We start from the raw sequence: 26,851 nt of genomic DNA, 5'->3' as shown, positions 1-26,851 counted from the left end.
TCTGCTAAGGGGTGATATGGCCACCAATACCCGGTCAAGAGTGAAAGGGAGTGGGGGTGGTGTGGTCGAAACCGTAGAGGGCGACGGTGACGGCCGGTACATTATCATATTATACAGATATTGCCTACCTAGAGTTTGAATATAACATTTCCTCTCCCCGATGGAGTTATATTTTTCCCAAGGGAATATATTTTGCCCGAAGCGCGCAGCGCTGAGGGAAAATATTATCCCGAGGGAAAAATATAGCTTCGGAGGGGAGTTGAAATGTTATTTATTAAAACGATAGACCAGGCAATATCTGTTATATTATATAGTATATGTGGATTCGCCATCAGAAATTGCATTCATCATCTGTTTCAAGAGCGAAATTCTTGCTACAGCTCTAATCCGTCTACGTCATAATAGATTTTTTTTTTGAAAATACATCAAGCGCGTTCTTCATGCAATCGACGCGTTAACACTAGCGCGTACATCAAATAAACTATCTTGTTGCGCAACTTGTATGCAGCGAGTGACGTCACCTTAGGTGATATAACGCCGCAATTGAAAATACTACGCAGTATATTCCCTGAGGTGACGTCAAAACCTAGAATATAACAAATGCGATCCTCGCAGCCATGGTCACGTGATGGCGTATTGACCTATCACTGATTCGAATCTACATGACCTATGTAATATAATAAAATACAAAAGAAATAGTGAGTGGGTGACATAATCAGTCTGCCAATTTGCATATACCGACCAGGATATATTAAGCGAAACTTTTAAATGTCATATAACTTTCTTATTTTACATCCGATTTTGATGAAATTTTCAGTGTTTTGCTTGTTGGATTTTGGTGGAGTGAACTTAATTGTCCTTTAACAAACAAGCTGTTCATATCTTCTGGCATCAAACTTTGGAACTCACTTTCACAATTACGAAATAAGCATACAATTCATAGTTTCAATCATGTCAATAGAGCATTATTATAACCTCATTATAACACTCAAATTATTCATTCTACTTGTATATATCTTGAGGATATCTTCTGTTCTTCCGTATCCCCCCTCCCTTCATTTCGCTTCGTTTCCATCTCTGTCTCTTTTGATTTTGATTCTACCTGTGCAGATTTGTTTTTTGTTTGTTTTCTTTAACTCGTTTCTTGATTTTTTTTAAATTTGTCTGTTCTTTAAGTTTTTCGTATATCTTTTTTTGTTTAACTTTTTTTCATGCCTTGCTCTGTACCATTCTGTCCTGTTGTAACGTTTTGTTTTATGTGTCTTTTTCACTTTTTCGTCATAACTTGTAATATTGCAAGAGATATGATGATTTGGTATATATATATATATACATTGAACTTTGTATTTTGCATTAATATGTCTTATTTATTGAAGGAAACCTTCAATAACAAGCTTTGCTTTTCAGAAGGTTTCTATTTCATTTTCATTACGTTATATTATCATTGAATTTACTTTATAACTTTATTGAAAAGTGAAATGAAATAAATTCGCTATCAATTAATCAATCAATCAGAATTATGACTTAAACTTTAATATAAAACAAAGTAAAATATAATAATCTTTGTAAAAAAATACCGATGAACTATCGTGTTTTTACGTTGATTCCAGACTCCAGTGCATCTATCGTATCCTAGTGTTCGTATTTGTAAATTAACAGAGATTTTCATGTTAAATGAATGGTTTTTTTTTTCTAGTTATCCATTCCCCCCCCCCCCCTTTTTTTACAGCCCATATATATCGTAATTTAACAGTTCATACTGTTTGTGAATCCCCCTGAGTCCCAGCTGCCAGTAATGATTACTGTTTTTTTACAGTTTTATTTTTAACAGTGTAGAATTGGTAGGATTGTGGAACTCATTTTTTTTTGCAATGCTGGTTTTGGCCAATTTGGGAGTATCTTGGACAGCGGCCTACATCTGACTTTGTACTACGGAAGTTGTGAAAGAGGTTTCATCTTTCGTAAGGCAAAAGCGCGCGCCCATATTTCGATAACATACATACATCACAGCTCGGGCCTTGGGCTTAACGTAAGAACTTTATTCTTACGACGGCTGGAATATAATACAAATAATTAATACAACATTCATCACTCATCATTAAAGGAAATCTTGTGCTTTCCAATATGTCCTGTTCTGGAAGTGCGAGGATCCCTGTTGTTGAACTACTTGGAGACAAACTAAAGAACAAGGATCATGAAGAAATTGCGACTGAATCCATCACCGGGAACGCGAAATTTGTTGGCCTGTACTTCTCGGGGCATTGGTGTGCGCCTTGCCGCTCATTTACTCCGAAGCTAATCTCTTTTTACAATAACTTCAAGAAAAGGGAAAGTTCGTTCGAAATAGTTTTCATTAGCTCAGATGAAACTGAAGACCAATTTAATGAGTATTACAGTGAGATGCCGTGGCTTGCTCTACCATACAATCGACGGGACATAAAGGTAAATCTTCATCTATTTTCCAATTCAAAGTTCAGTCTCAATTTATTAAACACTTGTCTTGCCGTGGCTTGACTCTTGAGCCAGTTCAGGAAGTTCATGCCGGCTTGATCGATCCTAGGGCCCTGGGCTGAGGTTTTAGTCACTTTAACATACACCGAGTCAATTTTTGACTGTATCTCCTTAGCTGAAATAACAATATCAGTAGAGGTAGAGGCTTACATGTAGAATCTAATGTCATGAACTGAAGCATGATGCCTCGCTTGTGGGTATCCATCATCATGCTCTCGTAATCAATTATGACGGTGGATTGTTTTGTAAAGTAGAAATTAAAAGTTGGTGTTGCCTGATGGTGATGATGAATGATGATGATTTTGATGAGGATGATGATGATCATGATGGATGATGATTATGATGATGATATTGATGATGATGATGAATTGATGATGGTGGTGATAAATGATGATGATGATGATGGATAATGATGGATGGTGATGATTTATGATTATGATGATGGATGATGATGATGATGATGATGATGATGAATTGATGATGATGATGGTGGTGGATGATGATGATGGTGATGATGATGATGTTGATGATGATGAATTGATGATGATGATGGTGATGGTGATGATGATGATGATGGTGATGGTGATGATGATGGATGATGATGGTGATGGATGATGATGATGATCAAGATGGATGATGATGATGATCAAGATGGATGATGATGGTGATGATGATGATGGATGTAATGATGATGATGCTGATGTTATTGGTTTTTATAATGATGATGATGGTGGTGGTGGTGATGATAGTGACGGTGTTGATCATGATGATGATAATGAAAATAAGGAAGAAGATGATAACATGAGATGTTGACCGTTAGAATAAATGCATTTATTTAAATTAATAAAATCAAACATATTACAACATTGTAGATTATTATGAGTTGAGATAATGACATGAATGGTACTAAGGATCCCTACAGGTCTAGAGAAGCTTGTTTTTTTAGCATTGCTCCATTCTGAATGGCATGTTGCCCAGAGTTTGAACTGTGTGGCACATTGTGCAAAAGCCACTGATGTGGCCAGCGCAGCACTTGATTTACCCCCGTAGGCAGCACGCGTTACCCACATGCCCACAGGTATACATGTAGCATCGATTTTGATGTTTACGCCACTTAGGGTATCAAAGTAGGGGATTTCCCTGTTCACACCATTTAAGGAGGCTTTTCTCATGGGTTACGCCATTTAGGGTTGCAAATTTACTTGATTTTATTACGCCACTTAGGTTGCATGTCGGACACGGGTGGGTAGCAGTCCATGTGGAGAGTGACCCCCCCCCCCCCCCGGATTTACCTATATTGCAACAATTCAAGTACCGGTAATCAAATATATTTAATCAGTCATTGGCAAATTGTTTTGAGGTGGCTTTATTTTTGTGAGTGTCACGGCTTACATGTACACGTACAGAGTGACATACTGCAAACAAAATTTTTCACTTTGTTATATTTCTGTGCAAAAGTGAATATGAAAATTATACAACAATGCATCTAGATCTAGGCCCTACATGTAAATTGTGAGAGCAGGCAAAATGACAAAATATGGCGTACATGAATGCACCAATCTATACTTTACTCATGCTTTCTACATGTAGGCCTACATTGGATATTGAGGCTGCAGCTTGAAATATTTTTAGAGCTTATTATGGGCCTACCTGTACATGAAGGTGATCTTGAGAATCAATACTACTCCAGAGTCTAGCCTCTACAAGGTATACTAGTTCTAGTCATTTAGTATATTGATATTAAGAATGATTATGAAGTCAGTGTAGATTCAAGCTATGAATAGAGCGTGCTTGAACTGCAGCCTGTTACAATTAATTGATCAAAGAGCAAGAAATTTCTGAATGTTCATGATGTACTGAAGAACTAGTGGTTGCCTTTATTGGCTTTTGCTGTATAGATACATGTATGGGATTTGGGATTACTTGTTGGCTCTACTTCATATGTTATTTGTTATGGCTATGAGTGTATTTAAACATACCCGGTATTACGGTATCTTAAAATCATTAGAAGAGGAGGCGCGATAGCTCAGTCGGTAGAGCGGGGTATTCGTATTTCGGTGACCCGGGTTCGATTCCCACTTGGTGCGCTAGTGCCCTTTGGTAAAGTATTAATCCTCAGTACCAGGTCCTTCGGAGAGGACCTTAAACCGTCGGTCCTCTGGTTGCTTGCTTACAAGCATTCATGCTTTCTTAGCAATCAGGTAAAAAATCACCACCAATCAATCAATCATTAATCTTAAAATCCATATTTTATTGTTCAAAATAGACACCAGACTGGTGTGTTGGCTCAGTTGGTAGAGCTTCCATCTCACAACCGGGAGGTCGAGGTTCAAACCCCCGCCATGTCAGACCAAAAAAACGTTACATGTAAAAGATGGGAGTTGCTGCTACCCTGTTTGGCGTTCAATTAAAGGGAAAGAGCCTCGTCGATCTGGCACTGTACAGTGGCTGCCGGGCCCACGATCAATAGGGCAAAACAAATTTTCGGAGTATTTAATTTCTGGTATCTATTTCAAACAATAAAATATGGATTTAAACACATAGTACTGAAGTAAAGTGACTGGACCATTGTCCATGATATTCTTCCAGTATAAGAATCTGATAGCTCAAATTCACTCAGAATGATAAGAAAAAAAATAATAACTTTCATCTTTCCCATTTTTTACTGTAGATTATAACAATTTTAAGGAAGATTAGGTATTACTCCCCTATAAAACAATGAACAAATATCTGCAGGAATTACATTAATTCAATGTGATTATCACTTTATGCCAATTGTGAATGCATTGTGCTTCATTAGTTTCAAAATTCTATTTCAATAGGTCATATAGGGTCAATTAAATTGTTTTGGAATATTAACCAAGTAAGTTGTTTGAATGGTCATAACTTTGAAAGAATATGGATATAATTCATGAAACTTGGATGATACAAGAGTAATCACGTACATGTATCAGTGAAAATCCCATGATTTTCAGGTGTCGTGACCAAGGTCAATGAACTTTGGCAATGTTGGGGGTATTTGTTGGAGTTGGATTGCCATATTAAAAACTTTGAAAGTTTATGGATCTACATGTAGTTCATGAAATGTGGCCATAAGGGTAATCAAGTGTTACTGAACATCCTGTCTGCATTTCAGGTCACATGACCTAGGTCAAAGCCTCAAAGTTCATTTAGGGTCAATGAACTTTACCATGTTGGGAGAATCAAAATGAAATTTTTAACAGAAATGTCAAAACTATATATCTACATGTACATGTAGTTCATGAAACGTGGACATAAGAGAAATCAGGTACATGTATCAGTGAAATCTCCTGCATGAGTTCTACACACAGTGTGTGGAGTAGCACGCTCAAAATATGTGAAGATTGCTTCCTGTAGAATGGTTGTGTCTTCACTCTAAAACCAGTTTAACGAGGCAAAGTGATCTCGAAATCAACATCACGAGGTGGTTTTACGTACCGGTTTGAAAGATCGCTTCCAAGACTGCTTCCATCGTTCTCATTACGCATTAAACTAGTTTCCAGTAAACTAGTTTAAGGAAGGTAATGAGAACAGGGGTCTTACACCCCCCCCAAAAAAAAAAATAAGCAAAGCTGGCTTTCAAAGATATGAATTGCTGCACATCCACTCCTTCTTTATTTCAATATTGACACCTTGTATTCATTGTGCATCTTCACACACTGTATGACTCAATTTTAACTCAATTTACAATGTAGGGTGTGTTCAATGTCGGTTTCCAAATTTAAATGGCTGCTGGCAACATAGAGATCATGATTGAAAATGATTACAAGACACGGATATAATGAAAAACAAAGGGTGTGCTCAATGTCCTATATTCCTGGGGCCTGTTGCATAAAACTTTTTACCTGAGAAAACTCTGGTAAAAACTGAAAATAAGGTTAGTCTGATTTCTGCCATTGACTTTAACACAGGACAAAAACTCCGGTAAAAACAACCTGAGTTTTCTCAGGTAAAAAGTTTTATGCAACGGGCCCCTGGTCGCAAAAGTAAAGGTCTTTCATATCATGATTGGGAGGAAAATTAAAACGTTGAAAAAGATGCGTTTGTAAACGCAATCAGCTCAAATTTTACGACCTTGAGCATTGCGAATGCGACATTGAACACAATCGAGTTTTGAAACGTCTTTAAATTTGCTCTCGCAGTGGAAGGCTACACAAACAGGTGCCAGAACTGACCTTTCTTATGATGGGTCAAATTGCGCACTAAAGCTGAGCTAACGAATGCAAGAAATTGAAGATGATCAACATATAAACGGCTGTATATTTTCGACACTGAACAGTGCACCTCTGATTGTGTTTGTGTTTGGTATTTTGCAATTGAATTTTCAATCATGATTCATGTTGATGTTTAAATTTAAAAATTGACATTGAACACACCCTTATAGTCGATTTTCCTTTATTGCAAGCTGCTGAAGTTTTTTCATAAGACATTCCAGGCACTGCCATATTGTTTCCCTTCCAACCAAATATGGGAAAGAAAGCTGGATGACAACAGCTGACCTGGTTTGGGTAATGATGACATGGCTGACATTGTCTCATAAATCATGATGAATAGATGCTCTCTAGCATCATGTCATATTGTCTCTCTTGATTTTCTTCCCTGTTTTAGTATACCCAAGCACCTTCATATCAGACTTGTTTGAAAACTCCTTAGCCGTGCCAGTAACATGGTAGTCTGCAGGTATATACCCTGATTGAAATTATAATATCAACAATAAGTGGGACTTGACCAGTATGTAATATGTTTGACTAATTAATTCTATGCAAGTCCCATTCAGGACCTGTAGGCTGTAAATTCAGACCACTTTCCTTGACTAATAAAAGGGTTTGCCCACCAAACTAGAAATGAAGAAAAGTAGGGGCCAGGAGTGAGGGATGGGAAGGGTTCAAAGATTCGTATAATTCATTGTAAGACAAGATTGGCAATGCATGTCAGTTTGATGTCACAAAATATTTGAGATCATAGGCTGCAGAGCCTTTGAAGATTCCTGAAGAAGGAGAAATTTGAAATTTTAAGGTCAAGTCCACCTCAGAAAAATGTTGATTTGAATCAATAGAGAAAAATCAAACAAGCACAATGCTGAAAATTTCATCAAAATCGGATGTAAAATAAGAAAGTTATGACATTTCAAAGTTTTGCTTATTTTCAACAAAATAGTTATATGAACGAGCCAGTTACATCCAAATGAGAGAGTCGATGATGTCACTCACTCACTATTTCTTTTGTTTTTTATTGTTTGAATTATACAATATTTCAATTTTTACGAATTTGACGATTAGGGCCTCCTTGCCTGAAGCACAAAATGTTAAAATAATGGAATTCCATGTGTTCAGAGAGGAATGAAACTTCATTTCACATGACAATGACGAGAAAATAACAATATTTCATATTTCATATAATAAAATACAAAAGAAATAGTGAGTGAGTGATGTCATCAACTCTCTCATTTGGATGTAACTGGCTCGTTCATATAACTATTTTGTTGAAAATAAGTGAAACTTTAAAATGCCATAACTTTCTTATTTTACATCCGATTTTGATGAAATTTTCAGTGTTATGCTTGTTGAATTTTTCTCTTTTTATTCAAATCAAGTTTTTGTTGGGGTGGACTTGTCCTTTAAGAATCCATAACTTTGTTATCCTTCAATGTTTTTCACCAAACACTCACAGATGTGTTTCTATCACTTTCTGCTTTTATCAAAACCAACTTGATGTCAAGGTACTGTTAACTAGTCTTTTGACAAGTCCTTGTGACTTGGTTTTAATCCTAGTCAATTGGTTGTTGAAACGAGACTAGCGTTCAAAAAAGAGAGCTGGCGAAACCCAGTATAACAAAAAAGCAAATAATTTCACACTTGTTCCTAAAAAGAAAACAAAAAATTATTCACCACAATCTCTTTTTAAAAAAATTAAGAAATTTATGCATTTTATATAATGAGACAGCTCCTCGTTTATGACATCACAAATCCGAAAGTTTAAAATTCTAATACCTTTCTTTAACAGATTTTCCTCAAACCTTCACCAAAATGTTTTATTATATTTTTCAGCTATTTTTACAATAAACCTTTCTTAAGGGTGAATTTCCCCTTTAAACTATGTGACACATGGAGTAGGGTCTATGCTTGCACTGAGTTGTTCTTTGACTATTGACCATTTGGTGGCTCTGATATCTGTTGGTTTAAAAGCTTTTGACTTTTTATCATTTTAAATCCCACATCTTTTATATACAATAACCCATCATTTTTAAAAATTTGCTTGACATAAAGAAAATAAACATCACTTTCATTACTACATGTACATGGAGGTGTACTACCTCTATGATTGGAATAAGACTGAAGTCTCCTTTGTTTATTGCCCTCCATCAGCTAAGACCTTATCATCATATAAACATTGGGCTATCAGGATCTTATCTCTGTATTCTGATACTACATGTACATAATTTGTATACAAAGTAGTGTGATCATAGTTTTCAACACCTTTTATTGTAATATCACTGCCTAAAAATATAGTTTGTTTCCATTGAGGTTAAGTCTTGGGTTGTGTTCATGCTCGTCTTTATAGGCCATAATAATACTTTGTAAAGATACTGTACTGTAGGTTTGTGAAATCAAGAAGCTCCTTGGTGAAATGATCCAGGCTGCTCATACACTAAATTGTGTGTTTTGAAACAGCGTTTCTTCTAAAACATGTATTTTAGGGAAGCATAATAAATGCAAGATGACAGGTAAATAACAGATTCCTTGAAAATGTGAAATTGTTTTTGTTGTTATATATTCGAAAAAAAACTGAAATACTGTATTAGTCATACAGCAATATACAAAAGAAAAAGTGAGTGCATGACATTACCAGCTCTCTCATTTGCCTATCACAATATTGTGCATATGTGCTTAAATGTTTTGTGAAAATGAGGTACATGTACATACTTGGTACTTGGTAGGAATCCTCCAAAAGACGCCATAAAGGTGTTTAAACTGGAGGTGTGTCGCCTACGGTCACCAGCTTAAGGTTCCGATTTAATGGTTTTTTTGAGTGCTGACTTAAAAGTTACTAAGGATGGTTGGGATATAACTGAGGAGGGGAGATGGTTCTAGTCTTTGACAGTCCTCGGAAAAAATGAGTTTGCATGTGTGTCTGTTCTGACATGTTTAATGTAGAATTGTTGATGGGGCAAAAAAAAAGTTATCACTTTAAAATGTGAATTTGGTTGACTTCCCTCTGAAAGGATAGGAGAGCGTGTTGTTTTTCCTCCTATTCACAGTGTCCTGTTAAGACTTTCAACACCTTCCTGTCAGGACACTAACTGCCTATTCAATTGTTTGGTCAGAGTCTCAGCGACTCGTCTTTCTGGTTGGTTCAAGATTTATAAAGGTATTTATAATGTCTTCAGAAGGTATTAAAATTTTGTTTCCTGCATACAAATCTTCATGCGTGACTCAGAACAAAGGCTAGACACCCATATAAGTTCATTGATACTGAGGAAGAATCAGGGAAAGCAGGTCTTTGAAGTCATTACTTATGTATAGTAGTACCATGGAGGAAAATCTTTCCTCATTGGTTGTATCACTTGTATATGTATGTACATGTATCTGTCATCATGTAGTGAAGGCACCATGGTTTACAATGATTGGTATCAGAAGTCTTTTTTTGCAAATATCCATGTATTGGCCTACATACTGTTTGTTGGAAGAAGCATAGGGGAAGTTATGGGACCTTGACCTAATTTGTAAAATGGATGTGCGATGTTTGCAAGCTTCTTGTATCTCTTCTATGAATGATACTAGTCTTCAATTGGATTATCCATTGGCCTTAGTGATAAACTATGAATATTAACCATCACATGAAGTGTAGACCTTTAACAGTTTACCCCTGATGACTAGGCTTGTCCTTTAATTAACTCTCCCAGATTACTTTGAGCCAATGACCCCGTTCTCATCTACTTTCAGGAAACCAGATTAGAAGATCGCTCCATGAGTATTCTCACCACAATCCTGATCCGGTTTCCAAAATCAGTTTACCTAAAGGATTTGTTGCTGTGGTAATGCTCTCAAGTGCAAACTTTAAAACAGATACGTATGTAATTAGACTGACTCAACAAAAACAAGACTTCCATTGGAAATCTGATACGTACATGCAGTGGCAGTATTCTGCATGCGCACCGATAATGAGTCCTATATGGTGCACGTAGACCTATAAACATGCACACATTTCAGTGTGATCTGGGCGAAGGTTGCGTCCTGAAGACCAGTTGAGTCTCACACTGGCTTTAACTTATGGAAAGTTAGCCCCACCTATGGTCCGGGATTAAGCCCAACCCACTTTCTTTTCTCACGTTGTAAACTGGGCTAACCCACCGTGTACTAAAGTTTGGCCCTGAAAAATAGCAGGGTTAGCCTGGCAATTGTGTTAAGCATGGAAGTCTGGGGTTAATAGGATGATGAGAAAAGAAACCTGGCTCATAAGGACGGTGCTCCATGCATGTCTTGGGAGCATAATAGAGCCAGCTTTGTCTTCCCATCAAAGATCGGCTACCACTAATCCTCGATTACTGAATTTTGTGTGAGAAACGCAATTTATATTTCCGTAGCCGTAGTTAGGCAGACAATTTGGCCATTGCGAAAAGGAAGAAAAAATAGTACGGGATTAAGGATGGTATGGCCTGGTTATACTTATAGATGGTTAGAGGTTAAGAAAACATAGTGAGAAAAGCATATTAGTATCAGGAATGATTTACTCCACAGAAGGTCATTTTAATTTTGGTAGAATTTTTCTAATGAAATGATCATGCTACATGAATATTAAATATATTTGAATTATTGTACTAGGTAGTTCCTTTAAGGTGAAGAAAGTACAGAGGGCAGTCAAAATATGTAAGAATGTTGGGTATGTAGGTCTATTTCACTCGCACATCCCATCTCAAACAGTTAGGGCGGGTTTTATTGTAACGGACATATGTTTCAGCTGTCAGTCATTCTAAGAATGTCTCAGTCTTGAAGATGAGGATAGGAGCTGGAGGCACTCCTGGTTTTCCTTGTGTGCCTCAAAGGAAGAGGTTACTTTGATTTCCTGTTTTTAATACATTAAAGGGAGTGAAATTAAAACAGTGCAATACTAAGTATCACTGAGGTCAATTTATTCTCAGATAAGATAAAATATTGCATCTCATTCAAAATCAGTTAGTGAAAATATTCTCTCCATTTTGGTATTCTGAAAACCATTTTATCTTCATTTTGTCCCATCAATGAAGCAATGAGAAAGGCTGTATGAAGAAACACTCTCATCTCATTCAGCCAATTAAAATCTGTCAGAAGGTGCCAGGGCAAAGAGTGAAAGTGCATCAATTTTGTAAAAATGCTTGCACTAACCCTTATGCACCGCTATAGAAAGTTCTCTTTAAAAAATGAATAAATACTCGTTATCTTTTTTATTTTCAGATGGCTTATCCTATTTTAATACACACCATTTCAAGGATGATATTAGGTCAACCAAGATATTTTGAACTTGTTCGTCATGCATTCTTGTATCTTCATGTTAACATTTGGAGCTAATTCACCTAGAAATTCTGAAGTTCACATTGCAGTAATGAAGTACCCCCCAATCCTATTTTAAATTTTCCTGAAAGCAACATGGGCATATCATCGGCAGTTCCATGATATAGCCAATAATAATTTTCACATTCACACCGACCCAATGCAAACTTTTTCAGGGTAAGTTTTCGAAGTTACAAGCATGCGCAGTATAATTTGATTGGCAGGCGAGCTAGGCCACAGCGCATGTGCCCAAATGCGCGTTGGGTTGAGAAAATTCCTGTTATTTACTTTCACACTTCTACATACCACCTTGGAAAATCCCTTTGAAAGTTTTTTGTAATTTCAGCAAGTTTACTATAGAGCACATTTTCTTTCATGAATATTACGAGCATTTTTCTTTCATATTGGCAAATGTACCTGTAATTTACTGATAAGTGTAGATGAGGATAAAATTCCTTTTTGTCAGAGAATACCTAAGGGCCGTCTGCACCATCCCGAGTTTTCAAATTAGCGCGCTATTTCTGATCCGGCAAATTATCCTGATCTGAAAAATCTCGAGATTGTTTGTAATGCAGACGCAATTATCGCGCTAGTTCGTAGGATTAATCTCGAGATTGCAATCCCAAGTCAACTCGGGTTTATTTGCAAAATAGCGCGCTATTTACGAATTATCGCGCTAATTCGTAGGTGCAGACGCACTCGGGTTTGGACTTGGGTTAATTTATTCATGACCTTCAGTCCATAATGCAATTCGCGTTCCATTTCCGCCTTGGTAAAACATAAACAGCGATTATACCGAACGCATGCGAAAGTCAACTTTATCATAGCGTTCATCAATTCCCCAATCAGCAACGATGGTGTCAAGCCCCCCGTGAATGGATTTTGGGAGAGACCAGACCGATGGGGGAGGCGCTCATTATCGACGATGGTCATAGTCAATAACAATACTGACAGCATTGTCGTCTTATTCCTTCGCAAAATGTGAGCAAATAGCATTTCTTTTATGTCTTTCCTCCCCTCTCTCCCTCTGTCGTTGCCTCGGAGTCCGCCATCATATTAAACGAAGAATACTTCACTCGCTTATAATTATAGCGCGGCTGAGCTGAGAGGATTGTTGCATAACAACGGTCGAATTCGGCGAAAGAATGCATGGACTTGATTGCATATCGCGGGAAGTTATTCAAAAGCGCGGGTCGTTGAAACTCCAAGATCGAAAGTGCGCATGCTCGGAATATCGGGCTTGTTGCCTCGCTCGAGCAAGAATCGCTCTTCGTGCGATGGTGGAGACGGGGTTTCTTGTATCTCGAGATTAATCGCGAAGAGGGCTGATCGGGCTAAAATCTCGAGATTGAGCAAACTCGGGATGGTGCAGCACTGCCTCTAGGGTTTTTTTTCCCCAAGGTGGTCTGAATAGCTTGTCCGAATGACCTTGTGGCAAACTTGTCTACACAGCTTGATAATTTATTGCTACTGTATCTTTTAGGAGGGTCCATGATCTGTCAAAGTTATGTGTATGCATATAAACTTTCCCCTCCCACTTTTAAAGGGGGAAATTAACTCTGATGGATAGTTGGTTTTATAAAACATGAAAAGAGAATAGAGAGAAAATGTTAGTGATGGTTTGATGAAAATCCAATGAATAAGATAGTTTTTAAGTTTTTTTTAACATATTCAAGCAGCTCCCTTAGGCTCATTCCATAAATTCCAGGAACATGAGAACAAAAGTCTCCCCCAAAAACTGTGTTCAAACATTTAAACTCAGAAACAAATTTTGTATCAACACATTACCTTCCATTTCCATAATTCTTGCTCTCTTTATAATAGAGGAACATTCAGCTGGTGCAGATCCAGCGGGGTGGTGATGGTGGTGAAAAATTTGAAAATGTAATGGCGGACCCCAAATCTCGATGTGAGCGATGCCTTAATTTGCGCTTGTCAAATTTTTTCAGCCAAATTCCACCCCCTAAAAATCTGACTCTGCATGGATCGGCACCTGTTTAGAACCTACAAGTGGAAGTGGAAACATGCCATTGTTGGTCAGTCATTGTGATCCTGTGTTTCACAATCATGATCTTGCAGAAACATGTCTCAACAGTAACATGTTTTTTTTTTCATGATGTTCATAAGTTGTTTTCCAACTACTTATATGTATAAATTGCTTTTATTTTTACAGAGGGAATTGCACATCCAGTACAAGGTGAAGGGTATTCCACTGTTACTGATCTTAGACAGCATCACAGGAGAAGTGGTTTGTAAGAATGCTGGCAATGAACTCAAGACTGATCCAGAAGGAAAGAAGTTCCCATGGAAGCTCAGGCCATTGAATGGTGGGTACACAACTAACACAAGGGTCACATCTTACAAAGGGTGTGTTTATGCTTCCATTGCGAGGACAGAATCAGCGATTTCAAACGTCGATTCAAAACGCCGATCGTAAACGTGGTTCTGGGAGTGCTGTTTATGCTTAACTTTTCAGAGCAAATCATGATCTCAACTGGCTTCGCATCGTAAAGCGAGGTCAAATTGGGCGCGCCTTTTTTCGAAAGTTTTTTTTCCCATTGTTGTTATTACGTAGAGATAACATGGAGCAATACGACTGTATTTGCCCGCGGATTTTCATCTCACCGGAAGCAGGTACCAAATGACGTCATTTAAACACGTTTACGATCGCGGTTGTGTTTATGCTTCCCCAGAAAGCCTGATTCTGGTCAAACGACGTTTACAAACGCACCTTTTTGTGAGTTTAGGATCGGCGTTTTGAAACAGCGTTTATATGAAAGTAAGCATGGACGCAACCGTGTTTTGCACTAATCACGTTTGGAAACGCTGATTCTGGCCTGAAAAATGGAAGCATAAACACGGCCAAAGAGTTACATTAGGTGGTTTCAGACCGCCTCGAAGTTCGCCAGTTCCAGGTATTCTCTGATCGGGAAATTTACCCCGATCAGAAAATACCAGGTATTTTGGTAATGTGAAAGCAAACTACGCGTAATCTCCCCGAAAGAAAATACCCGCTAAATAGTAGGTACTTGGCGAAATTACGAGAACTTTCGCGGGGATTTTTCCAAGGTCGCAGGTATTTTGGCGATGTGAAAGCAAATTACGGGAACTTTTAGCCCAGCGTGTCGTTGGTCGTCGTTGGGCGCGGGAGATGTGGGTGGCTGCTGAGCTAGTGATTTTGAATCTCGCGCCTTGCCTGCTTATCAGACCATACTGCGCATGCTCGTAACTTCAGGAACTTATCCCGAAGGGTATGTTTCAGGGCGGTGTGAATGCAGGAATAATTAACGGGTATTTTTCAGCCTAAAAAAGTTCTCGTAATTTAACGGGGATTCTTGTGATCGAGGCGGTTTGAAACCGCCTACTGTATGATGGTCCTGGTCCATGGATCGAACTGAACCATGGAAATCCATCAATGTCACAATTTTTCATCCAGGAAATTGGCACAATGTCCCTTTGCAATCAAAATGGACCACACTGAGTTGTCAAGACAATGGTGCGTGCATCATATTTAGAAAACATTTTTTGCAGGCATATGCATTTTAGGTGTTGGGGTTGCTGGCTTTCCGTAGTTGTGGTTGATTGGATCAATGGTAACTCTTCATAAGGCGAAGCCCAACATTAAGTAATACTTATGGATACTTATGGAATATACTGAACGAAGTCATTATGACTCTGTATTCAGTTCCAAATTCCTTGACCTCTTTAGGTTGGTGGGATCATGTCCTGGTGGGTCAGCACTTGTCAAACTTGAACTTCACAGGTTCACATCTTTAATACTTGTCCAATCCATTCTCGAAGCTGTAGACACTTCATCCATTAACTATTTCATTACTGAGATTATTCCATGGTTTTCACATTCTTATGAAAAATGATTTCTTGCGTTTCTCATCGACTTATCTTGGGATAAACAATTTTTATCATGACCTGGTAGGCCCATGCGCCTGACCCAAATTTGGCACTACCTCCTGGTCATATCTATGACATAACTTGTAAGTTTCAATCATATCCCCTCGAGCACGGCAGTATGTCAATGTAGGGTGTTTTAGTTGGATCAGTCTTTGTTTGTATTTAATTTTTTTTACCTCAGGTACCAATTTAGTGGCCCTTCTCTGTACATTTTCTAGTGCATGAATGTTTCTTCAAGTAAGGATTCCATACATTTGAATTTTATGTTAAAATTAAATTTTATTTGTTAACAAGCACCCACATATGTCATGTAATATAAATTGATAATGATAATCTAAAAGTTTGGGCCTACATAATTAAATTTTTATGATGTTCATTTTATTATTTGACCAAGTGTGCAACAACCAAGATTTTTTTTTCCTCTATAATTTTCTTTGAATGCAGATATCCTTACAGGAAATGTTATAGACAATGAGATGAAGACCCTCTCCCTGGATAGTTTAAAAGGCAAGGTTCTAGGAATATATTTCTCAGCTCATTGGGTAAGTAATTTAGTACAATAAGAAAGGGCTCTTTTAAAGCTGTATTCAATCTTTATTTCTTTGCCTCAGAATCATGGTTTTCTAAGACAACAAGTTCAAGTGATTTTACAATTTAGGCTTTCCCCTGAAAAAAGAAAATGCTTAGAATATTTTTGGACCCAACTTTTTTCAGTTGTGATATTTTTATTTTAAATTTTGTCCATTATCATGGTACACCTTTTCATTTCATCTAACGATAGATTTAAACTTGAAAATAATGATCATTATTATCATTGTAATTATGATAATAACAATGACAATAGTACTCAGTTTTGTATAGCACAAGTTACATTGAAGTCTCTTAGCACACTCAACATAAAGAACATAAGTAGAGAGAATGAAGAAAGAAACCAAGTAATATTATAGGAGCCTATTCATATCATGATAAAAAATTTGAGATTGGGAACTTCCCACTATGTATCATGAATCAGGAAAATGCACATACAGTGTCCCAAATCTTAATACAGGCTTTAAGCATTGCATGTGGAATGGATGCAGCATTAGAAAGAAAACAAATTGTTGCTTTATGGAGTGCTACCGTACATGTAAGCAGATTTTCAACTTACATTATTTTACTTTTTCTTTTTTGAAGTGTCCGCCATGCAAAACCTTCACTCCAGTTTTGAAGGGCACGTATGAAAAGATCAAGGAGACTGGACAGCCTTTTGAGATCATCTTTGCTACCAAAGACCAGAAAGAAGACTCATTCAAGAGTTACTTCGCTGAGATGCCCTGGCTAGCGTTTCCATTTCAAGATGAGCGTATCGAGGAGCTTTCTAAATCATTTTCTGTCTTAGGTATGCATATTTTGAGAGAGAGAGAGAGAGAGAGGCTAACACCTGAATGATGGGGTTATAGTAAAATAGGAAGCATAATGGAAGTATCCAATTTAGATTTGATATGAATTTTAGGAAAAAAAATTATTCATGACTGAAATATTTTTCAAATGTTTGAGTTATGGTCCAAAATTGCAAATCACCACTGAAAACTTTCATTTTGCAAATACTGAGTACTGGTTACCAAAATTCTTCATTTAAAAATGTGAATTTGGCAAAATGGAGTAATTAAATCAGCATGAATCTGAATAAATCCCTGAATATTAAAACAAGATCATCACCTCTTTCCATTTAATCCTTTTAAAACCTGTTCTAGATTTTATAGTTTAAATACCACATACATGTAGGTATAAAAATACTGAGAGAATGATGACATATTTTTCATCATTTTTTTAATTCATTTGTTTTAGTCTTATTACAAACACACCTTTATTGACAGAGCAGAGACAAGAACGCACAAGCCTTTACAATTTTTGACCCAAAATTACAGTTCAATAATTTCTATCATTCTTTGGTAGCGTGAATTACTCAGTATGTAGTATGAATATACCTATGTAACATGCATGTACACATAGAAATAGAATGCTTGAAATCCCTTTGGAAGGTATGCATAGTATTCTTTTCATCTGAAATTATGAAATTGTTATAATTGTAGTTTGGTTTCCAGTAACAATTTTCTTCTTTTGTGAATATAAATTCTTTAACTTCTGGGATGGTAATACATGAGTTTACTGATGCTGCTTCTGATAAAATTGCAATGTAGCCAGATTCACAAATTGGTCAATCTGGTTATAAATTACAAGAAAGCTTACTATCAATTTTCCCTTTAAATTACACTCTTCAGTAGAACAGAAGAAATTTCTTTGAAAATTGTCACAATCTAACTATTCTTTTATTCAAGTTTGCCCATTTTAATACATTTAGGTCACATGATTTCTCAACATTTCATTATAAATAAATACATAATATGATCAGCCAACAAAATAAAGAATAATATTGATACAACCATTTAAATGGGTTACGTGTAGGTGATGGTGTTAATGGCCATCCATAGTTGAAACTGATTGGATCTATTACAGCTACAACTTTACAAGACTGCCTTTGATGGGCATTAATCTCTCTTCACATTGTGTGATGTATGATAAAACACTTTAAAAAGAAACCTGTCTTTTTGAAAAGACATGAACTACCAGTACCTATTAAAGTGTAGCTTACGAAGAAGCTATATTAATGAAATGATTATTTCAAAGGCATCAGATAAAAACTACATGAAGTAGCATATATATCTGTAACTATCATCTTGTAATGATCACTCCTCTTTACTCTCACATTGGTCGCACACACATACATGCAGTGTCTCAAATCCTTCATAGGGAAAATAAAACAAGTTACATAGAAACCATATGTGCCCATCCTCATTATGTGGCTACATATTGATTGACGGTAACAGAGGTCTTAAAGGCATTCTAGGTATTCCTGCTTTAAACGAGTTTGTATACATAATTAGTTTTAAAATGCAGGAAATGATTTCGGTCTTCATGTTGGTATTACTAACTTGCAAGACTTGCATTGTATGTGCTTTGTATTTTCATTAATATTTCAAGAAAGTCTTCAGTTTGCAGAAGAGTTCTGTTCAACCAGTTCAGAGAATTGGTTTTCTGTTATTAATAATAATAATAATAATAATCCGCTTTTATATAGCGCTTAATCCATCGGAACGACGTTTCTAAGCGCTTTACAGATATATTATTACCCCGGTCATCGGATTCAATCAGTCATTCCCGCACACAATGTGTGCACATCCTCCACTCCCTGGGGAGTATTCATATTAATATTACCCCCCCCCCTCTTATTTTTGGTTGAAGTCTTTGTGTATTAAGAGAAGGTTTGTTTTTTTCCAAGTACATGTACATTCATTAATATCAGAATATTGCTAAATTACATGTAGATGAACATACAATACAGTATACATGTATTTGTCAGTCATACACTACATAAAAGATCATTTTAGTGTACACCAAATAGTATGTTGATTTGTATATCACATGAAAACACTTCATTGTACCATGCTTGCTGTACTTTTTCAATAAAACACGTACCGGTAATTGTTATATTCTGTACATATTCAGTAAATGGTATACACCGTGGAGACCTTGAGGTTGGACTAGGTATTGTCATTGTATAATTCAGGTGTGATTTCCTGTGACCACAAAGCAAACATCCTATTTATTTGTTTAGTTTCATATAATTTTACTGAATGTCTGCTTGCCAGTTAGATTTCTTTGTCGACAGAAATTAAAAGCAAATGTATTAAAATATCAACCATAATCATAGTAAATTCATGTGGTTGACAGATTATCTGTTTTGCATCATCAGTTTAAATTTAAAAAAAATATAAAAATAATTAATGCCCGGCAGCTTTTTGCTTCAGTATCACAATTTAAGATTGCTTTAATAACTTTGTGTTCTATATATACATGTATGTCTTTAATTTTAAACTCATTGTTGGATGGGAGGGGATCTTTATGTTGGCATTGAAATTTGAAGTATTTCGTCTTGCATACATTTGAGTAATCAATTTTTTGATAGTTTTTTTTTAATACATGGCTAAACTCCGCCCTCCAGCCAGAGCCCTGTATCACAAAGGGTAGTGCTTGCTTGCTTCATAGATAAGGCTGATTATTATTATTATTGGTAATCAGTCATACAACTATATTATCAGTCACTATAAAGCTTTGCATTGTGGCCCCAATAAAATAATTTTCATTAATGAGTGAGCTTCCTTTAATAAGAAGGTGGAACAAGCCACAATTTTTGACCAACCAACTGACGCAGATACAAAAGAGCCCCAGTAAATTGCTGAAGTTTTCATTTTTCAAAATATTATTCTTAATGAGCCAAAAGAGGAAACAAGCTCCTGCTATTTGCAGCGCATAATGTGTGTTGGTATAAAGCGCTATTAGATGTACATGTATTCATTGTTTACCGTTTTTCATGATACCGCACCAACAGTAGTGATTATATCCCTCATGGATATGTTGATCAGTATGATGAATAAGGTACCTTCTTTATTCTTTTTAATTATCGTTTGAGTTCAAGGAAATCATTTAGTGATGGGCTGCACAGAAGAGTTGATTTTTGGGTGGAGGTGTACTCATTTCTGATAGATAAGTATATAGAGATTATATCTTGAATATATATCCTGAATATTGAACAGATATCTGGAATATAACCAATAAAGTCAAACACAACTTACTTGATTATGTATTATATGCCAATTAAAGTTTGGACCTAATGAGACATATTTCTGTTAATTTTTTGCAAACATACTGTCAAACTGTGATATTATTTGATCCTATTTGTTGATATTATGTATCAATTCTTGATATCAAGAACTACCACCTATATACAACACAAAATGATTTCTTGACATAAAGAAATGAGATAGGAGGATAAAACAGCTTGCTACAGTACACCGGCATATGTTGGCTGAAACGGTTCCACCAACTTTCATGACATTTGCTCTGGCGACAATAGCTGTGATGGAAAATCTGCATGTTATTAGCCAAACATAAAATCTAACCTCCCAAACTAAATTAACCCTAATATTTATCTTTACATTAATCTGAACCAAAATCTCTATTACAATCCTAATCCTAACATGCCCTCTGAGATATAAGGTCAGGAGCATATATCGCTAGACCATGTCGTGCCACCGGCTAAAACATCCAGGGGCCAGTAACATGAAGCTTAGCAATGATCATACAGCATTTTTCTACTATTGATTGCATTGACTACAATGTACAATCAAATCGTGAAAATCAAGCGTACAATTTATCACTAACCCTTGTGTTATGGGACCTAGGTATGACATAGCCATTCTGACATGAGCATGCTGGAATCACCATGCTTTTCTATTTATTCTTTACAGGCATACCTATGTTAGTTATCATAGATGCAGAAGGAAAGCTCATTACAACAGAGGGCAGAGGAAGTGTTATGCAAGATCCTGAGGGAAAGGTAACTAACTTGCTCTTTGAATGTATTTAGTAAAATCTGTATATAAAGCCCACCCAGAGAAGACAAGAAAAACAGTCTTAAGTCCACCCCAACAAAAGTTGATTTGAATAAAAAGAGAAAAATCCAAAAAGCATAACACTAAAAATTTCATCAAAATCGGATGTAAAATAAGAAAGTTATTATATTTTAAAGTTTCGCTTATTTTTCACAAAACAGTTATATGCACATCCTGGTCGATGTGCAAATGAGGAGACTGATGACATCATCCACTCACCATTTTTTTTGTATTTTATTATATGAAATAGGGAATATTATATTTTTCTCCTTATTATCAAGTAAAACAACAATTAATTCCTCCCTGAACATGTGGAATGAGCATTGTTTAATACAATATGATTCAGTCAAGTTGGTCCTTTTTGTCAAATCTATAAAAAATGAAATACTGTATATTTAAACAATAAAAAACAAAAGAAATAGTGAATGAGGGACATCATCGACTTTCTCATTTTGTTGTGCATATCACTGTTTTGTGAAAAATAAGCAAAACTTTAAAATGTTGTTGTAATTTTCTTATTTTTCATCCGATTTTGATGAAATTTTCAGCGTTTTGCTAGTTTGATTTTTCTCTGTGTATTCAAATCAACATTTTTCTGGGGTGGACTTGTCCTTTACTTTGAACTGACTTGCATCAGGATATTTATACGCTGATCCACCTTGATCATAAGATACATGGTACTTTTGTCATTGTGAAATAAAAATAATCGTGTTTGAAGTCATTGATATTTTGGCAGTGTGAAAGCAAATTGCAAGAACTTGTGAATAGCACAACTCATCTGCTGCTCAGACTGGAGTACATTGAGAACTTTGAGAATGGGTAAAGAATGATCTGGCATTTGAGACCAGGACAATTTTTCGTAAATTCAATTTTAAAGACCTAAAAGGACACAAGAAAATATAGCAGTCATTTTGTTAAATATGATAAATAACTTCAAAAATGAATCATTCTATAACTAACTCTTGGATTATGGCAGAAAATAAAAAGTTTTGTGTCTAAATAAGAATGAAAATTATTTATTGACTCTGTCACAATCTGATCTTGTATGTCTCATTAAAGTCTCACATGTACACATTGATGCTAGTAGTTTAACATCAACTAAAAAATATCAAATATTTTAGAGTTAAGAAATGATATAATCATTATTTTCTTGGTAGTTTTCAAATAAATAAAAATAACTTCAAGAAAATTTGAGCAATACATGGGAATTTTAATAGTTTCAAGATCTGGGGGCACTTCTCAAAGAGTTAAGTATGACTTTAGGAGCGTACTTAAATTTTCAGTTGCATACTTTATAAAGGCATCACTGCATTGGTCAAATCATGCATAGAGGACATGTGTTACTGGGTATTAATGAAAAAGATCGGGCATTACATATCATCTGCATGTCAACAGTTAGCATGACTTCATACTTAACTCTGTGAACCCCCCCCCCCTGAAATTTTTAATTTGGGCAACTTGTAGGGAATTTTTTTAATTATTATTATTAAATGGTCAAACAGTAAATGAAGGGGAAAAACATTGCAGTGACAATAGTTGTTATTACAACTTTGATAAAACTCTTTTTTTATGGTACTCCCAAAGTCGGTCAAAATTTCACCATTGTATGATTTTCTAACAGTTGAAATGGCTGCAAGGTTTAGATTCCATTATTGAAGCTTTGAATATTGAAATCTCTGATATCTTTAAGCTTTGTAAATGGACCATGTTATCAATTATCATCAATCTATGTAACTGTGTAAAAAAGAAAAAGTACAATGACACAAGTGTACCTTAACAGTTTATTTATAAATATTTTATTTTTCAATGCTTGTTCTGGATATTTGCAGAATTTTCCATGGTATCCTCCTGCATGCTGTGAGTTGGATAGCTTCTCTGCCTCAATGGTCAATGAAGGGCCTTGTCTTATACTCTTCACAGGTATGTACGTTGTCCTTCAATGGTGTCTTTTAAGGTACCTTGTCAAACTTCAGACCAGCGTCTTTCCTGCGGGAATCCCACAAACGGCCCTCTGTTTCCATTTCTCACACTTCATCACAGACAGAACAATGGCGAATGCAGAAAAGCCGGTATGAAAAGATGCATGGTGTTTTTAAAGTGGGATTCCTGCTAAAAGAAGCTGCAAAGACCTTTGACAAGGTATCTTAGGCTGTATTTTCAAAGGTGTCTTGAGCAATTTGAAAATGTTCATTTATCCCAAACATTCGTGTTTTTAATATAAATATTTTTTTATGTTCCAGTTTTGGAGGCATGCATGATGCAAAGAGTTGTCATCAAATTCAATGTGAGATAATTTAGATATGTTACAAGTAATATGAAATGAATAACAAGTTTCTAAGTCAAAGTCAAAGCTCATTTAAGGTCCACAAATAGAAGAGGGTGCTCTTTTAAAGAAAAAAATATCCATCTGTAATAATTGTTTTCAAAGTCAGCACTGAATGGTGTAATGTTTTTGAGACTGCCAGAGGCATTCCAAAAAGATATGGGCAAGTTCATAAACTTTGTATGATCCAATCCCCTATGTGTAGCACCTTCCTGAAATTATCTGTCTCTAGCTGCTTTCTAGTTCTTCTTGAGCAGTTCAAGAAGTGAAATTGATAAATGGGAGTTAAACAGACAAAAATGGTTTATGATTCTTATGACTATTTACCCTTTTGCCTTGATAAACAGAAATTGAAGAAGGTGATGATGATGAATATTCACGCAAAGCTTTAGAGATGATGAAACCTGTAGCTGAGGAGATCCGAGCGGCTGAAGAAGCAAAAGGCAAAGAACCTGCCTGCAAGTTCATTGTTGCAGGGGATGTGAGTATACAAATGATACACATCTGTGTGGGCATCAATATGCAAATAATAACACGTCATTGAGGGCACACTGTTATGATATACAAATACTACACATCACTTCCACTGTATGTATTTTTCTAAACTTATATAGGAATAGGGATGTTAAGAAAATATAAGCAACTTAGTAAATATAAGCAAACCAATATTTGGCAATACTTTGAAATGAAGATGTTTTAAAGACTGAACTGAAAACACTTCTCTGCAGGACGATATGGTGGAGAGCCTTCAGCAGTTTCTGAGCATTGCTGATGAGAGCCTTCCAATGCTGGCACTTCTCAACATACCCAGGGAACAAGTGTCATGCTGTGAGGGGAAAGAGATCACCCCGGACCTCATCCGAGAATACTATCACAAGTTTGTCAGTGACGAGCTGGAATGGACGTCCTTATCGTAACCCAAGAGAGAAGATGTAGGGGTTGTTCCATAATGCCTTGTTCAGGCATCTTGCGTCAATGATCAGCAAGATTTTTGTGTGCAAAGCCAATGAGATACATGGGGTGCAGAAGAATAATTGCAGAAGCAAGTAATTTAATCTGTGGACCAAGAGAACTGTTTTAAATAGTTTAGAGCAAAATTCAAACAAGGTCGCACAAATCTGTCTTGAGTTATGTGGACAAACTCATGACATCATAGTAAAATGATTATAAAGTGATGGGTTTGTTAATGGAGTTACAGACTACGTTTTGAGACTTGAAGCATGTAACATTCTTTTATTAGCATAAGAGATACCATTTGTCTCACCATGTAAGGACACTATAAAAATGGTTTTGCTGAGCTTTGTCACATCATATCTGAATGAGGCTGGAAGCTGTTCATAAGACTACACATAGCTTTTTGAATGACTTGATTATGAAGTGCCAAGTGAGAGGTGAAATATTTCCATGATCTTTTTAGTGTGACTTTATGTAATTGGATCTGAATGAAATAGTGAAAAATAGAAGATTTATACATTGCTATCAAACAATTGTCAAATTCTTTCTGTCATTAGCTGATGTGATTCAGCATTTCATAATCAAGTCATTACATTTTGAACAACACTATAAAGAGGGACCAGTCAATCATAGTTCATCTCAATTTATTTATTTCATTCTCCATACCAACATGAAAATCAGGAATACCCAAAATAACAGGAGTGCCAAAATCTGAATTCAGACCCTAATAGCTATTTTTAGTCCTCAGAAAATGACATTTGTGCACAAAAGGGCTCATTCTGAATGATTTTTCAGGATTTCTGATTTTATTCCTTTGGGCTTCCCCGGACGAAGATAGATATGGCGCCTTATAAATTTAATTTATTATAATTGTTATTATAAAGCTTGTTTTGTTATTTATACATTTGATGTAGGCAGTTTAAGTTATAAACTTATTTGGCTGTCATTTATGTCTAATGAAGAGCCCTGACTAGAACTTTGTATTAATGACACTAGATTTACAGCAGGAGAACATAGACAGGAAAAAACATTTTCTGGTAGAAAATTTACCTTTCCTTGATTAACCAAAATTTAGGGGGGGAATGTATTTGAAATTATTGAGTGAGCCCTCTACTACATCAGAGGCTCGCCTTTAAGGACAGTAAAAACTGAATTTTAGTGCATGGCATTTGATTGCTGAAAACACACAAGAATTCTCTCAATATCAATGTAGACTTTCACCTTTCCCCTTATGCTAGAAAACCTTACTAATAATATCTTATGGAAAATAGATTTCATGCAGAAAATATTTTAAGGAACAAATATTGAATTAAAGTGTGTGCAGAGATTTTGTACTAGTAAACAAGAAAAAAAGGTACTTGTCACTTCTTATCTGTAGTATAAACATGTACAAATGCTGCAATATGGTAATGGAGTGAAAAGCAATACATTAGAGGTATTAGAGGGGAAGTCCACCCTGACTCAGTAAAAAAAGAAGAAAAATTATAAACACGTACTCATGAATGTAATGTTTCCCCCAAATCAATAAAGGGGTTGGCAGATGTAATAATTTTAAACAATTTTATTCTGTATATAAACTTCCATTTTTACATGTTTATGGTGACAGAGAACATTTTAATCATAGAAGCATGTATGAAATCAGAGCATGAGAATCTTGTACTAGGGCATGTCAAAGGTCATACATTCAACAATGTTAGTCATAACTCATCATGTATGTTTTATCATTATTTTTGTATACAAAATTTTCAGTCCTGGGCTCCGTAACACAAAGCATAACAATTGATCGTACGCTTGATTATTACAATTGATTGGACATTGCAGTCAATGCAATCAATCATGAAAATTTGTTCCACGATCTTTACTAAGCTTTGTGTTACGGGCCCCTGTTTTTTTGCTGTTAGAATTTTTCAACAAAGAGATAACTGTCCCCAAAATACTTTTTTGTTGTTAATTCCATCATCGATATCTTGATTGTATATTACAGGCTGATTGTATAGAATACTAAGCTAGTGGTTAACATTGTATATTAAGTGTGTCTTTGTAAAAGGTGTATATAAGATAGTAATATAAGGTTTTATTCTGTATGGAATTGTGAAAGGATGAATGAAGAAGCA

At 35.9% G+C, this 26,851-nt stretch overlaps 1 protein-coding gene across 1 annotated transcript; it reads left to right on the top strand.

Moving 5' to 3' along the window:
* The first annotated feature begins 1,990 nt into the window (after nt 1-1,990).
* On the top strand, nt 1,991-26,524 carry LOC121408802 (nucleoredoxin-like). The gene is made up of 8 exons (XM_041600446.1): nt 1,991-2,442; nt 14,233-14,386; nt 16,413-16,510; nt 17,142-17,346; nt 21,317-21,405; nt 23,290-23,380; nt 24,131-24,264; nt 24,512-26,524. Exons 1-8 carry the CDS (start codon nt 2,125-2,127, stop codon nt 24,698-24,700), a joined length of 1,278 nt encoding a protein of 425 aa, XP_041456380.1. The 5' UTR covers nt 1,991-2,124; the 3' UTR covers nt 24,701-26,524.
* Nucleotides 26,525-26,851: the final 327 nt, after the last annotated feature.

This window comes from Lytechinus variegatus, chromosome 2, assembly GCF_018143015.1.
Source record: "Lytechinus variegatus isolate NC3 chromosome 2, Lvar_3.0, whole genome shotgun sequence".
Lineage (NCBI taxonomy): Eukaryota > Metazoa > Echinodermata > Echinoidea > Temnopleuroida > Toxopneustidae > Lytechinus > Lytechinus variegatus.
Note: the sequence above shows the minus strand (reverse complement) of the source record. Positions and strands in the feature narration are given on the sequence as shown.